At 41.3% G+C, this 15566-nt stretch overlaps 1 protein-coding gene across 4 annotated transcripts in view; it reads right to left on the minus strand.

Moving 5' to 3' along the window:
• Window positions 1-15566, minus strand: part of il1rapl1 (interleukin 1 receptor accessory protein like 1) — a 1149188-nt gene that overhangs the window by 288545 nt on the left and 845077 nt on the right. For all 4 annotated transcript variants that reach the window (XM_062977208.1, XM_062977207.1, XM_062977210.1 and 1 more), the window contains one exon: window positions 2684-2758. In XM_062977208.1, the coding sequence (XP_062833278.1) occupies window positions 2684-2758 (75 nt within the window). The remainder of the gene's footprint in view (window positions 1-2683; window positions 2759-15566) is intronic.

Raw genomic sequence — 15566 nt, forward strand, 5'->3', positions numbered from 1 at the left:
TTTTGTCTCAGAGTCACCAAGTCTCTATGGGTCTTCCTAGGCATTTCAGTGGTTGACATTTTTCTGGGTCATTTGTCTGCATTGCTTTGTAGTGGTTCTAGACTATTTTGGATGAACTTTCCCCAAGGTAGTTATGGGTGATTAATGTTCTGCCTTTTGCCCATTTGTCTGTCCCCTATATCTCCAGTACTGCTCCCAATGCTTTTCAACATTTATATGCAGCTGCTGGGGAGCTCAATTGACACCTGTTTCTGTCCCATACCCAGGCCTGAACCCAAATCGGAATGGAGACAGGCATTTTGTTTCATCTCAGAAATCCTGGAGTCAAGCCTGGAGTAACTGTACCCACTACCCAGCTCTATTTCTCCTTTAGAATTTATTCAAAGGAGGCTGTAGTAGTAATGAATTGTTGACTGGATGCAGTAAATTACTGGATGTGGATAAGACTGAGGCTTAATCCAAACAAGATGGGAAAAAACCAACCTGAGATTGGGATCACAGGTTGTTTTTTAAATGGGATTGCTCTTATTCTGGAAAATCAGATTTGGGACTCCTCTTGGATCCTGTACTGCTCCCAGGCTGGCCACCAAAGCAGTCAGGCTTTAACAAATGCATAATCTGTGCCTTTTATTGAAGAAGACAGATATATAATGTGCTTTATGGGGTTGTCCTAGATAAGTATTCAGAAGCTTCAGCTAGTGCAAAATGCAGCAGCCAGTCTTTCTGTGCATTTTAAAGACCATAGAACACAATTCCTGCAAGAATTCTATTCATTTTGCTTTTGTTGCTATAAAGTCCTAAATGACTTGAGAGCAAGATATCTGAAAGGTTTCTTACGAGTCTCCCAGAAATTTTAGACCTTTAGAGGAAGCCATGTTGTATGTCCCAACACCATGTGGTTGGTGAGTACATGAAAGAGCTTTTTCCACAACAGCTCATCAAATGTGGAATTCCCCATCAATGAAATTACCCCATCTCATTTAAGGTTCTACAAGGCTGAATAGCTAAATGGATTCTAGGGTTAATTTTAGACTGCTTTAAGCAATTTTAAAGATATTAAATATTTTTAATCTTTATATTGTTTTGGGTAGTTTTCAATTATTCATCTCCTTAAAAGGCTATGCAGACTGGGAGGCAATTCATAAATAAAATAAAATAAAATAAAAATGATATCATAAAGTCAGGGATGTTTTTTGATCTAAATGATCCCAGATCAAAGTAAGCATTTTTCATTCCATAAGAAATACTTTCAAGGTTAAACTACAGTACAATATAATTGTCAATAAAATACTCGCTTATGGAAATGGCAGAGTAAAAATATAATAATAATAATAATCATCATCATCATCACTACCACTTTAACTTTATGAAATCCAGCATATATATCTCGTTTGCTATGTCATACTTTGCCTTTATCTCCCCAAAGGGACTCGGGACAGGTTACATATGGCACAAAGTGCCTAAGATAAAGCATAAAATAAACGCACAGTACAATACAATAAAGTAAAAACTATAGCATATAAAAACAAAGATGTAAAACTCAGAATAACACCCAATGACCTATGGTGACAACTACTGTAAGACATGGCCAAACTGTAAACAAGACAAGGAATGGGACAGTACAAACTGTAGCTAAGGAACAGGGAATGAGATGAAAATGCAGTGCTGTGTCATTTATTGCAGACCATTGGAGCTAGATGTTCTCAAAGGCCTGTTTAAACATACAAGTCTTCATAGTAGAGTATACAGTTGAAGTCCTATTCATTCAGTAATGAGGTGGTAAGACCAACGAACAACTATTATCTTTTATTCTTTCCAGGTGTTTAAGTGGAAGCAAACATTATCACAAGTGGCCCCAAATGTAAAAATGGATTATTTTAGTATAAGCAATATAATGACTTTACTGTGTTCAAAAAAGCAAAACAAACAAATAATAATAATCTTGCAACAATCAGTAAGCTACATTTTCCAAATCAATAGAAGACCAAAACCCTGCACATCTTCACAAAATATTAGAAAGGAACTACAGCGGCCACAAGAGCAGAAGAAGGTAATCGTAACAATTACAATAAAGGAATCATGAAAATTCTCATGATGAGTTATAGACTAATGAACTTCATGCAGATTCTAACAACACTATGGAAGCACAAAATTGTGTAGAGTGTGAAAATATGCCTTAAAAGAAGTTTACAAAACTAGACAGGGTGATAACATTGATTTTAGTAAGTTTGTTTCCAATAAGCAAAGTGAAACTTCACAGCATCTAGTTGGTCACATTAAACTTGAAGTTTGGTTTCTGCATTTGCTCTATTGTGTCCCATAGTTTTCTTAGTAAATAAGACATTACAAAGAGAATAAATGCAACAGCCAAAAACTCTTATTTATACATTCAGTTGTGTCCTTCAGTCCCATTCATCTACTTCCAGCTAACTTCTTTAAATTAGTTTTTACAAATAGAGAAACTACAAGCTAAAGAGGGAAATGACATCTTATGCAGAAACTCATTTGAAAAGAGTGGGTTATCATCTTCATTTTCACAATAATATCAATACAAAATGGCATTGTTGTAACCCAACTTCAAGAAAATCTATATAGAAAACATAGAGCCATGCCAACACGCCAACCTTTTAATCTTAAATGTTATTGCCATCATTAAATAATATCAGTATTGGATGCCACTTACCCAGCTGTGTTTCCTGAACTGTCAGTTTACTCTCCAAAGGGTACAAAAGCTTTGGTGGTTTTTCCGTCAATGGTGCTGCAGGGAGGGGAAAAACAAGTATGATCAAGATTGCACTTGTTAGTGACAGTCACAATACACTAATATATATAAAAGGTCTTGCTCTTTAAACTCTACCAAAAGTCAATGTGAATGATTCCTTAAGGTCTTCCATTGTTTTCTTCAGCAAGGACTTCATTTTTTACAGACTCTCCATTGCTATTACTGTATAGACATTTTAATGCCCACTACGCACAAGCAATAAGGAGCCCCGGTGGTGAAGTGCATTATAGCACTGAGCTGGAGACCAAAAGGTGCCAGGTTCAAACCCCGGGAGCAGAGTGAGCGGCCGCTGTTAGCTCCAGCTCCTGCCAACCTAGCAGTTCGAAAACATGCCAATGTGAGTAGATCAATAGGTACCGCTCTGGCGGGAAGGTAATGGCGCTCCATGCAGTCATGCCAGCCACATGACCTTGGAGGTGTCTACGGACAGCTCCGGCTCTTCAGCTTAGAAATGGAGATGAGCACCAACCCCCAGAGTCAGACATGACTGGACTTAACATCAGGGGAAACCTTTACTTTTACCTTACACACAAGCAGACTTTGCAAGTTTCAGTATTTTACCAAACTACAAACCACATAATTTTATACGAAGTAACCATGACAATTATGTGGTATAAAACTGCTATCTTTGTACATGGATTTAGCTCCTAATTAAATGAGTTCTCATAAATAACAAATCCCATTACATTTAGTGACCCAGATTGTATGGTGAGCAAACAATAGCTCCCATTTCTTCCATCAGAACTGGTACACATTTTTCCTGCAATATATTGAGCTTCCTTAAACTTGCTCTGAAAAACTGAGAGACTTCTAAAACACCAGGGGAGAACAATGATATTACCATGGATGTCTGTACTGGAAGAGAAATAATACAAAAATTCTTTATTTTCCTGCTATGACATACAAAATTATACATTTGGATCTTAGCCCATTGGATCTACATTCAGCAAACTAAGGATCTTATCAGATGCAGACTTCTCTGTGTCTTCTCATTTCTCTATGTTGCTGTAACTGAGTCCCACAGAGCCCAATACAGAGAAATATACAGGGCAATTTTTGGTGGGACTCTGTGGGGCTCCCTTCAGGCAGTATGGAGAAATGGAGCCCAGAGTGCCTTTGGAAGAGTTGGATGCTACCTGATTCCTAATTGGAGAACATGAAGAGGAAGTGGGGAAACCACGTGGGATGGAAGGCCATTCCAGAAGACAGGGAAAGATGATAGGGAATGAAGGAGGATGGTTCCCTTGGCTTTTCCCCACTTTCCCCCTCCCCCAATTTGTTGGATGGGTTGGATACATGGAGAATGAAAGCATAAAAGGAAGCTTAGAGCTCTACATAAGGCATAAAAGGGAAAAAGAGACAGAAGTAAACAAGTTTAACAATTTGAATGAATAAAGAGGAAATTATCAATGTTCAGAAGTGATGACTTTGGATGGCGTGATTTTAATTGTAATGTTTTTAAATGTTCAATGATGTCTGTTTTAAAGTTATTTAATATTAACATCTGTATTATATGTTTTAAGGCACTGAATTGTCTCCATGAAAGCCAGCTTGAGTTTCCTTCAGGGTAGAGAAAGGCAGGGTAGAAACAGAGCAAACAAACAAACAAATATAGAAAATGAAGGGAAGACCCCACATGGAATTACATCCCAAAATATGCACTTGTGTGGCAAAGCTGTTTCATACTGACTAAAACTAAGAATGAATGTATTTGGAGGTGAGGTGTGAAACAAAATGATATTTTTAAAAAGATAAAGTCTATGAAACTTAAGTTTTAAAAGTATATGAAACATAAGTTTAAAATAATGAGATTGTCAGAAAACAATATCTTTTTGAAGATTTCTTGGGGGAAATTTAGATAGATATTGGTGTTTTGAGAAAATTACTGTACTATTCATTTGTACTTTCCCTATTCCATTTTAAACATTAATTTAACTTCTACCTATTTCTTCTTCATAACTTTTTTTAAATGCCAAAGTTATCAGCACACAGACATCTTTCAGGAAGTGTCCAGTATGCTATTTAAATGTAGATTTCTCTTTTATTGTCAAGCTCAGCTCAATTATTCCTTATCAGATAGTATTTCTTTAGCCACTGTTCTTATAAATCTCTTAACTCTCTTCAAAGCAGACAAAATTCTGTCACGGTCTCTAAAAGGTATAGCAACTGCCAGAATAATCCTAGTACAAAGGATAGGCAGGAAAGGGAACAATTCCATTTATTTTACAAACTGATACATTACTTACCTGAGGCCTTGGACCTCAGGTGCCAGCTTTCTGTGTGAGAAAGAATAGCCTTTGTAAACTGCACAGGGATTAGGAATGTTAAGTCTCATGAAATTCTTTTGGTGTGTGTGCATGGTGAAGCTTATCTGTAGCATCAGCTTGCCTTACAGCAGCCTTGTCATTGTAAGACATACTGCCTTATGAAATAGTAGCTTGATCCTATTGTAATGGGAACGCAGAGTAAAGGGCAGCTCCCATAGTTAAATATCTATCTGTGTAGTTTGAGACTGTGTTTTGCTGTTTTTATTCCTAGAAAAATCAGCAAGTCATTTCCATGTATATATTGAAAAGACTGCCATCTTCAATGATCAATTCATGGAATAGAAAATGTCTAGAAACAAAAAGAGAGGAGTACATGGTAGGTGCAGGGGTTTTACTGCCATGTCTCAATGCTATGGAATCATGGGAGTTGTAGTTCACAAAGTCTTTAGCCTTCGATGCAAAAATGTGTTATGTTTAACCACACTACAACACCCATGATACCATAGAAGTGAGCCATGGCAGTTAAAGTGGGGTCAAACTTTATTAATTCTATAGTGCAGATGCACCTCCAGTTAGCCTTTCTTCTAACCCCTCATACCGGCTTGGCATGGTCAGCAATTATTCCTAGGCCATGTTGGCCCTATGGGAATGGCAAAAGGTTGGATAAAGCTCAGAAACGGGTCAATGGGGCCCTTCAGAAAGTTTTGGAAGATGGCATGGGTTATTGTATCCCTCATGACACCATAAGGTTCAATGATCCTGACCTTTGTCGGACTGATGGTATCCATCTGTCCGAACTGGGCAACCAAATTTTTCTAGCTGACCTACAAAAAGGAATTAGGGGAATTTTGGAGGATTTGGTGGAGGTCAGGAGCTAAATAGACATTTACTCCTGATCTGTGGCTGAATGCTTAGGGGAATTGCATATTTTGGTGTGCACCATAAGGCACCACAGTTTTGGTGTGGGCCAGAGACATGAATCCTCGCCTAAGGTTATACAGCCCCGGCGAGGGTGAACGATTATGGCCTAGGAATGGGAGGTTTTGACCTCAAGCATTTTGGAGGCAGAACTCTCCACCACATTCCTCTTCAGGTCATCCAGGTTTAGTTATGATGGGGACCTGGTGTTTCTCCCTACATTCAGTTAAAAAGATGGTGGGGCAGGACCACCTATATTGGCTATATGCCTCACCAAATTTATAGATGGCTATTGAGAATTGCCCCTAGTTCCAAATTAAAAGTTATACAGGTAACATTCAATAAATTTGCCCAGTTTTAAACCCAAGTTTACTTGTCTTGACTCATTATTTCAGGGGGTCGGAGGGCAAAATAATTCATGATGAAATTCTGAGACAGAACAGTACAAATCCAACTTTTTACAAAGAAAAAAAAGATAGCCATCTGAAAAGAACTCCCAAGGACGACATTGAATAAAAGAAGAAAATACATGTTCTTAACAGAAGAACTTAAGAAACTACATATTAGGTTCAGATGGGAGAAGACTGACGTAATCATGGTGACATACAGAGATCAAAGGCTTAGGTTAACAACAGAAGATAAGGCAAAAGACTTTTATAAGAAACTGAAGAAAGATACAGATCATAATCTACCTGACCAGACAGAAAATAAATGAAAGAAAAAACCAAAGGAACTTCACTTCCATTCACCTGAAAATGAAGAGATGGATACTGGACAGGCCACTCCAAATCTCGATAAGATGGATGAAGATGAAGACGAATTGGGATAAACATAAGTGAACTTCACTTCACTTCACTTCACTTCACTTTATTTCTTAATTAGTCGCTCTCCACCAGAGTGCTCCGAGCGACTTACAATTTAAAATATCATTCGACAATATAAAAACATGAAGAATTACAGCAAGAATAACATATGTGAAGAAATGAAAATTTGAAGAAATACCAAGTATAGATCACTGATGAAATAAAGTTTTGGAAATAATGAATATGGACAGATTAATGTTTTTAATGAAAGAACACACAGGGTGTCCTGAGATTCCAACAGACTGGAGATTGTTCAAAGACAATCAAGGCATGTATCAGTGCCAGATAATTAAATAACGGAGAAATGAAATTTAAGAAGGAAGGAACGTGAATCACACAAAAGAACAAGGAAAGGACAAAATAAAGATAAATATTAATAATACAACAAAGCAGAATAATACACAAGATAAAGATTGGGAAGTCAAGAATCCCCCTCAATCATCCTACCCCTTGACCCATCCTTACCCTTCTACCTTTTCCATTACCTGCCATACCTGAAATTTCTACCCACATTTACTTTACTCCCTTATAGGTTTTTCCTACTATCCTATCATATTATTGTTCTCCCACTTTACTTGTAGAAGAAAAATACCCCTCCCCCCTTTTATTATCCCTAATAAAAATATATATCAAAATCTTATGCATGCAGGCCTTGAGATCGTCTGGGGAGGCCCTTCTCTCACTTCCGCCTCCGTCTCAGGCCCTCTCCCTTGTCCCCACCAACCGTGCCTGAGACGGAGGCGGGAGTGAGAGAAGGGCCACCCCAGATGATCTCAAGGCCCACGTGGGTTCATAGGGGAGGAGGCGGTCATGGAGATAAGCAGGTCCTGAAAAGTATTTGCTTAATTGATCTGATAGGCATAAAGTGAGGTTAAGGGGAAGGTTAAATCTTCATTTCTGTAACTACCCACATGGAAATTCCCTTTTGCATCCCACAATGAAAGCTCAAAGCCCATAGTGAACATTAGACTATAGGTACTGATGCTTTGAAAATGTCCATAGTTGTGGCTTCAGTGATAAAGATATTATTGTTTTGTGGTTTTTTGTTGTATCCTATTTACTTGAGTCTAATTTGCACCTTTTTTTGCTGTATTACAGTTGAAGTTACATTATACATGGATACCCTACCCTGAATATGATTCCTGGATTTGATGATAGCAAACTTACAGCAAGAGAGCCTTTAACAAGAAAGAGTTAAACGACTGGGACTTAACTATCTGAGGCTTCCAATGCCAACAAAGCTAAAACTCTTTCATTTGATCTAAAATTGGCAAGCTTTACCTACACAGTACTTAAAGGCTTTTCCAGATGCAACAGTATAGAGGGTTATAGGAGGGGGTAGGGACTGAAACCCGAGAGGAAGCGGGTTTTAATTAAGGTAGAAGGACCCTAGGTCTCTGCAGATTTTCTAAAATATTTGTTCCCTGTTACTAAAATCAGGAGTCATTTAGGAATTAGGGCTCTCAGGCTTTAAATGAAAAATATAATGGACACCAGCAAACAGTTAAGCAAGGCAAATGGTGTTATGCAAATTTCTTCAGCAATAAAACTGGAAAAAGAGGATTCACAACAAAATATACAAAGCACATAGGCAAAAATGTTTCCAAATGACTGTTCACAAGGTTTTAAAGCAATTTGGCCCCTAATGACGTTGGACGGGTTGGGAATATTTTGGGTGGAGAACACATGTGCAAACAGATGTTGAGATTCCTCATTATCTGCTCATCTCTAATTGAAGCTGACATGACATTTGAGCCAGCCTAGTTACTAAGGGAAACTGCACATATTGCTTCTTTTCCATATTAGTCTTCTTGAATGTTCACAGCAATTCCCAATGCTATATCATAGGAAAAGGGGAGGGGACTCTAAAAAAGAACTACAATGATCAAAATGGTGCTTTCACAGATGGATAATAATCTCTTTAAAAAACAAACAAAGCCAAAATCCAAAAAAAAAGAAAGAAAGAAAGAAAAGAAGCTAGCTCTTGCCTCACCTGATGTCAACTTTTTAAATGCTTACCAACACTTTATTATTACGCATGTACCACACATCTATATAAGGAAATTAATTCTTTCTTCCCTGGGAGACTATACGTTATTAGCAGTGAATGCCCTATTTCATAGAACTAATATTGTACAATTGCAGCTTCCATAAAGGCTCTCCAGCCAGGCTATAGCTGAACTGTAATTTAAATCCACATCTTTCTACTAGCATGGAAATAGTCTTAAAACAGTTAAAAATATTTTGAATTATAGATTGAAAATTCTATCAATTTTTCTCTCTGATCCTTCAGGCCTGCTGGATTCCAACTCCTATCACACCATTACTACAGCAGCATTAGAGGGCTACAGATTTGCTATCTTCACCCATTAAATACAGTATTCTGAATACTTGAAATACCTAGAACTATGTAAAAGAAAATATTTCCCATACAATCCACCCTGTACACTTAGGTCCTCTGGGGGGAGGCTACTTCAACCTGCCAGAACCCAACTGATGGCCATTGCCCAGAGGACCTTTTCATCAGCTGCCGCGAGACTGTGGAATGACCTGCCAGAAGAGCTCCAACAGTGAAATTAGCTGTCAGAATTTAAAGCACATTTGAAGACATATCTCCTCCAGCAGGCCTATCCAGCCAGTTTTAATCATGAGTTTTAATTTGTATCTTATGTTTAACCTTTGTTCTGTTTATTTTAATATATTGTAGAAATATGTTTTAATATGTACATTTTATAAAAACGATAAGATGAATATGTGTTCTTAGTGTTGTTGTAACTCACCTTGACCCATGAAGAGAGGCGGGTAAGAAATAAAATAATATTTTTCTTCTTATTCTTACTTTAGAATACAGATAAGGGTTGTAAAGTTAATGTGATAAAAGAAAGTGATTATCTAAAATTGGGTTGTCTTAAATATTTGCAGTATAGTACTTTTTATCACCATGGTTATTTAGGACCTGTCTATCCAAGTCATTCTTCACTTTCAAATGGGCATTCTTGTTAATATTGCATATTATATTATATTATATTAATTTATTTTTGTCCTTTTCCAATAGTCTTACACTATTTTGATTGGTCCAAGACACTTTGCTGTTAGGGGCAGACCACGGAATGTCTTCCAAATTAATGCATTCAAGATGTGGTAAATCTTGAATCCTCCTAACAGCTCTTCTACTACATATATCATAATGACAAAGGAAAGAACTTGCAGTTTTCTTTCCTTTCATTAAACTAAATGTCAACTAACTGAGATGCCCACTTCATTTTTCCTTATATCCGAGAGCCACACCAAATGTCTATTTGCTTGGTGACACAAGCCAGCATTCTTGTATGATTGTTTCTGTTTAGTAGCATCCAATATAGAAATATATGATGGATGATTGTGCATTGTGATGGTAGAGTAAGCAGAGTTTCACACGTAAAACTATTTCAGTACAGCTTTCCAGTACACAGACAAGCAATAATAATAACCACCTCACTCTTATATCCTGCCCCATCTCCCCGAAGGGACTCAGGGCGGCTTACTTGGGGACCAAGCCCAGTAATTCAATTACAATGAATTAAAACATAAAGCATATAAAAATCATAAAAGCATAAACTCACCAACAACCGATAACCAATAACCAATAACAAGCAAGTGAAGATGCATTCTTTCTAGGCAACAGCTTTTGTGTAGTACAATTGTTTGAGTGGTCCGTCATGTGTGCATAGACCATTTATCCACATATGCGACTCTATAGTTGTATCCAATATAGGTGATGTGTAATGTCACTTATTACTGTATATTTATACTATGCTAAAGTAATAATAATAATAATAATAATAATAATAATAATAATAATAATAATAAAACTTTATTTATACCCCGCCACCATCTCCCCAATGGGGACTCGGGGCGGCTAACATGGGGCCATGCCCAGAGCAATACAACATAATAAAATATAAAAACAACATATCATAGCACCATTTAAAATACAATAAATAATAATAAACAGAACATCAAGAAATCAAAAAACAATAAAGCAAGGGCAGGCCGCGTGAACACAGAGATAAAACCCGGAGTGAGAGGGACCGAGGAGTACTCCACTATGGGCAGGGACATTTGGAAGGGGTAATCTAGAGGATAGATGTTCGGAGGGGAGTAATACGGAGATATATAACAGAAATTACTCACCGAAAGCACAGCGGAAGAGCCATGTTTTCAATTCTTTCCTAAAAGCTAACAGAGTGGGAGCTTGCCTAATTTCAGTAGGTAGTGAGTTCCACAGTCGGGGGGCCACAGCAGAGAAGGCCCTCTCCCTTGTACTTACAAGGCGAGCCTGGGATATAGGCAATGGTGATAACAGGGCCTCCCCGGATGATCGCAAAGAACGGGCAGGTTTATGGAAGGAGATACGGTCACGGAGGTAGGTGGGTCCCAAACCGTTCAGGGCTTTATAGATGATGGTCTGCACCTTGAATTGGGACCGGAAGATGAACGGCAGCCAGTGGAGCTCTTTAAACAAGGGAGTGGATCTCTCCCTGTAATTTGCCCCTGTTATTAATCTGGCAGCCGAGCGTTGGACCAATTGTAATTTCCGGGCCGTCTTCAAGGGAAGCCCCACGTAGAGCGCATTACAGTAGTCCAGTCTAGAGGTAACTAAGGCATGCACCACCGTGGTCAAGTCAGACTTCACGAGGTATGGTCGCAGTTGGCGCACAAGTTTGAGTTGTGCAAAGGCCCTCCCGGCCACCGCTGACACCTGTGCTTCAAGCGTCAGCGCTGAATCCAGGAGGACCCCCAAACTGCGGACCTGTGGTTTCAGGGGGAGTGCAACCCCGTCCAGCACAGGTTGCCACCCAATACCCCGATCTGCCGCACGACTGACCAGGAGGGCCTCTGTCTTGTCGGGATTGATTCTCAGCGTGTTCCTCCTCATCCAGTCCGCCACAGCGGCCAGGCACTGGTTCAGCATCCGAGGGGCTTCCTTGGAATCAGATGGGAACGAGTAGTGGATTTGCGTGTCATCTGCGTAGAGATGGCAACGCCCTCCAAAACTCCGGATGACCTCTCCCAGCGGTTTCATGTAGATGTTAAATAGCATGGGGGATAAGATAGACCCCTGCGGAACCCCACAGGTCAATGGCCAGGGGTCCGAGCAGGTGTCCCCCAGCTTCACCATCTGGGAACGGCCCTCCAGGAAGGACTGGAGCCACTGCAAAACTGTGCCACCGAGCCCCATCCCAGAGAGCCTCCCCAGAAGGATACTATGGTCGATGGTATCGAAAGCCGCTGAGATATCCAGGAGAACCAGCAGGGCCACACTCCCCCTGTCCAGCTCCCTGCGGAGGTCATCCACCAAGGCGACCAAAGCCGTCTCGGTACTGTGCCCAGGCCTGAAGCCAGACTGCGAGCAGTCCAGAAAATCGGTGTCATCGAGAAACCCCTGGAGCTGCGTGGCAACCACCCGCTCCAGCACCTTGCCCAAGAATGGGAGGTTGGAGATTGGTCTGTAATTGTCACAAACCAATGGGTCTAACGAGGGTTTTTTTAGTAGCAGTTTTACCACCGCTTGTTTAAAACAGGATGGAAATGATCCCTGACCCAAGGAGGCATTTATTATAGCCACAAACCACTCCAACAACCCATCTTTGGCCAGTTTAACCAGCCAAGAAGGACAAGGATCCAGAGCGCAAGTGGTCGCCCTCACAGACCCAAGAATCCCCTCCACGTCATCAGGAAGAACAAGCCGGAAAGAATCCCATAAGATCGAACCGACAGGTGCCTCGGTTACCTCCGCTGAAACCACAGTTAAGCTGGAGTCCAACTCACGACGTATCCGAGCAACTTTGCCTGCGAAATGGTGTGCGAACTCGCTGCACCGAGTTGCCAAGTCATCGAGAAGCTCCTGGGTCTCAGGGGGCCGCAGGAGCTCCCCAACAACTTGGAACAACTCCGATGGCCTATTGGCCGCAGACGCTATGCGGGCAGTCGTGAAAGCTTTCCTGGCTGCCCGCAGAGCCACGGAGTAAGCCTTAATAGCGGCTTTAGCCCGTGCTTGGTCGGACACATCCTGAGATTTCCTCCAGATGCACTCTAGTCCCCTCCTCGCACGCTTCATCACAGCCAGCTCCTCAGTGAACCAAGGAGTAGACGTGACTCTACACAGCGAGAGGGGGCGTTCGGGGGCGATCGTGTCCAATGCCCTTGCCAGCTCACTATTATAGCGATCAGCCAGGACATCGACAGGATCGCCAGTCTCCAGAACAGGAAGATCCCCAAGAGACCTCAGAAGTCCATCCAGATCCATCAGCCTCCTGGGGCGGACCATCTTAGTGGGTCCACCACCCCTGCGGAGGTTAGAAGACATGGCGAAACTTAGACAGATCAGATGATGGTCAGACCATGACAATGGAAGGATATTTTGTTCTTCCACTCTGACTGTCCCACCGTCCACAATGAAGACAAGGTCCGACGTGTGTCCCGCCTGATGTGTGGGCCTAGATATAACTTGAGTCAGCCCCATGGTCATCATGGCAACCATGAAATCCTGAGCTGCACCTGTTAATGTGGTCTCCCAAAACAATAAGTTGTTGGGAGACCAAGGCCGCATTAGAAACCACTTCTGCTAGCTCAGACAGGGAGACTGCTGGGTCGCGGGGTGGACGGTACACCAACAGAATCCCCAAGCTGTCTCGGGCTCCCACCTTCAGCAGGACACATTCAAACCTCGTAGATTGCGGAACGGCGCACCTGATCAGGGCGATGGACTGCCGGAAGATCACCGCGACTCCTCCTCCCCGCCCCTCAACCCTGGCCTGCTGATGAACCCCGAAACCCGGAGGACACATCTGGGTGAGATTTACCCCACCCAGTTCATCTAACCATGTCTCGGTAATACATGCCAGATCCGCCCCCTCATCCAGGATTAAATCCTGGATGATAGCTGTCTTACCATTGACGGATCTGGCATTCAGAAGTAGGACCTTAAGGCTGAGGGGTCTGTCCTGAAGACTACCACACCTATTCCTCTCCAGGGTCGCAATAACTCTGTTGCGCTTCTCCCTGGGTCGTTGGTGACTGTTCTTCCTTCTCCCCCACACCACCTCAATGGGGCCCCACCCGTGAGAACCCTCTTCCTCCTGAGAGATTGGTTGATTGAGATTGCCATTTGAAAGGGCTAGTCAACTGTCCTGGGAGGAAAGGCCTCCAAGTGTACTTGATTGTTTAAAAGAGAGGCTTATCTCCGCTGGTATGAGAGAAGAGGAGTCATCTAATATGATAACATCATCTAACGTGGGAGGGGGACTAGGCACAACTAATGATTGATGGCAGGGCTGGGGGGTAGAACAGACATAGCTTGATGTTGGGGACTCTTGTATTTTGCGAGGCAGTCCGATGTCTAGAAGGCGAATCAATGGGTCTACTAGTACCCTCTTCAGAATAATACCCCACTGTTGGAGTTTAGGCCCGTACAAAAACAATTCTTCCAGCAACATTCTATCCTCCAGCCCAATGAGAAGACATACGGAGCGGTTCCAGGATTGATAGTCTCTGCGAAGCCAGTCAATGGTCTTGATCTTCACATCCGACCGGCTCAAGGAAAAAATTTGCGAGAGAGATATCTGGACCGCTCGCTTAGAAGTCCATCTGCCTCTATTTAGAAAAGAGTCTGAGACTTCCACTGCCACCTTGTTGGTTCGCAACAGGCTGCAGGAAGTATCCCGAAATTGTCCAAACAGTTCTGGGGACAGAGTGTTGTTTGTCCTCTGAGAGACTCTATTAATTTCCTTCCAGGCAACCCTCCCTTGACCCTCTTTCCCAGATAATAACCCAGCCCCATCCCTGGCCACTTCCAAATCTGTCCTATTAACTACTTTCTGCTCCTCTAGCTTTATTCTTCCATGGTCTTCCAGAGCGTTTAATTCCTCATTAATGTTAGTTGCACTAATTGGTACAGTTGTTATAGTGTCTATAGGAGAAGGACTTTTCGCAATCAGGGAAATTCCCTTGAAAAGATGATCAATTTTCTTGTTCAGTGTCTCCAGTTGGTACAAAACAGTACTGAACGATTTCCCCAACAAATCACATAATTGAAGAAGTTCATTTTTCCTCGGAGATTCCTGCCCACTCATTCCTAATACTTTCTCAAACCTTCCTATAGTAACCACTTTAATCTTCCAACGTTAACACACCGTTTCTACTGTCTCTTTCCACTCAGATGTATATCAGCCAACATGCACATACCATCATTCACATTCTAAGGCCATCAATATACCAGTCAATTAACCTCAGGGAACTCACGAATCCTATGTGATCACTTCCTATGTCTAAGTACCAAATACATAAGCCCACTTCCTATCAACAATCAAATCTGTCTCCCTGCATCAATTTAAAATTTACTCACTCCTATCTAAATACACACACATACATACTCACAAGGGAAGGGAAAAGGAGAAAAGAAAAAAAAGAAATAATAATAATAATAATAATAATAATAATAATAATAATAATAAAAAAATAAAATAAAATGAAATGAAATGAAATGAAATAGAATAAAGTAGATGGCGGTTTCAGCACTGGGGCTCCTGGTAATGCCTCGTAAAGTCCACCCAGTTCAATAGAGCCGATGAAGAGGCCCAGCTGTCTTCTCTTTGTGATCTGATGGAAAGGCTTGGGAGGACCGCCCGGTCCGGCGCGGCTCCCAAGCCTAATTTCACTATGGGAAGGCTGGGAGGGAGCTGGAAGGCAGTACAG

Source organism: Anolis carolinensis, chromosome 3 (assembly GCF_035594765.1).
Source record: "Anolis carolinensis isolate JA03-04 chromosome 3, rAnoCar3.1.pri, whole genome shotgun sequence".
NCBI lineage: Eukaryota > Metazoa > Chordata > Lepidosauria > Squamata > Dactyloidae > Anolis > Anolis carolinensis.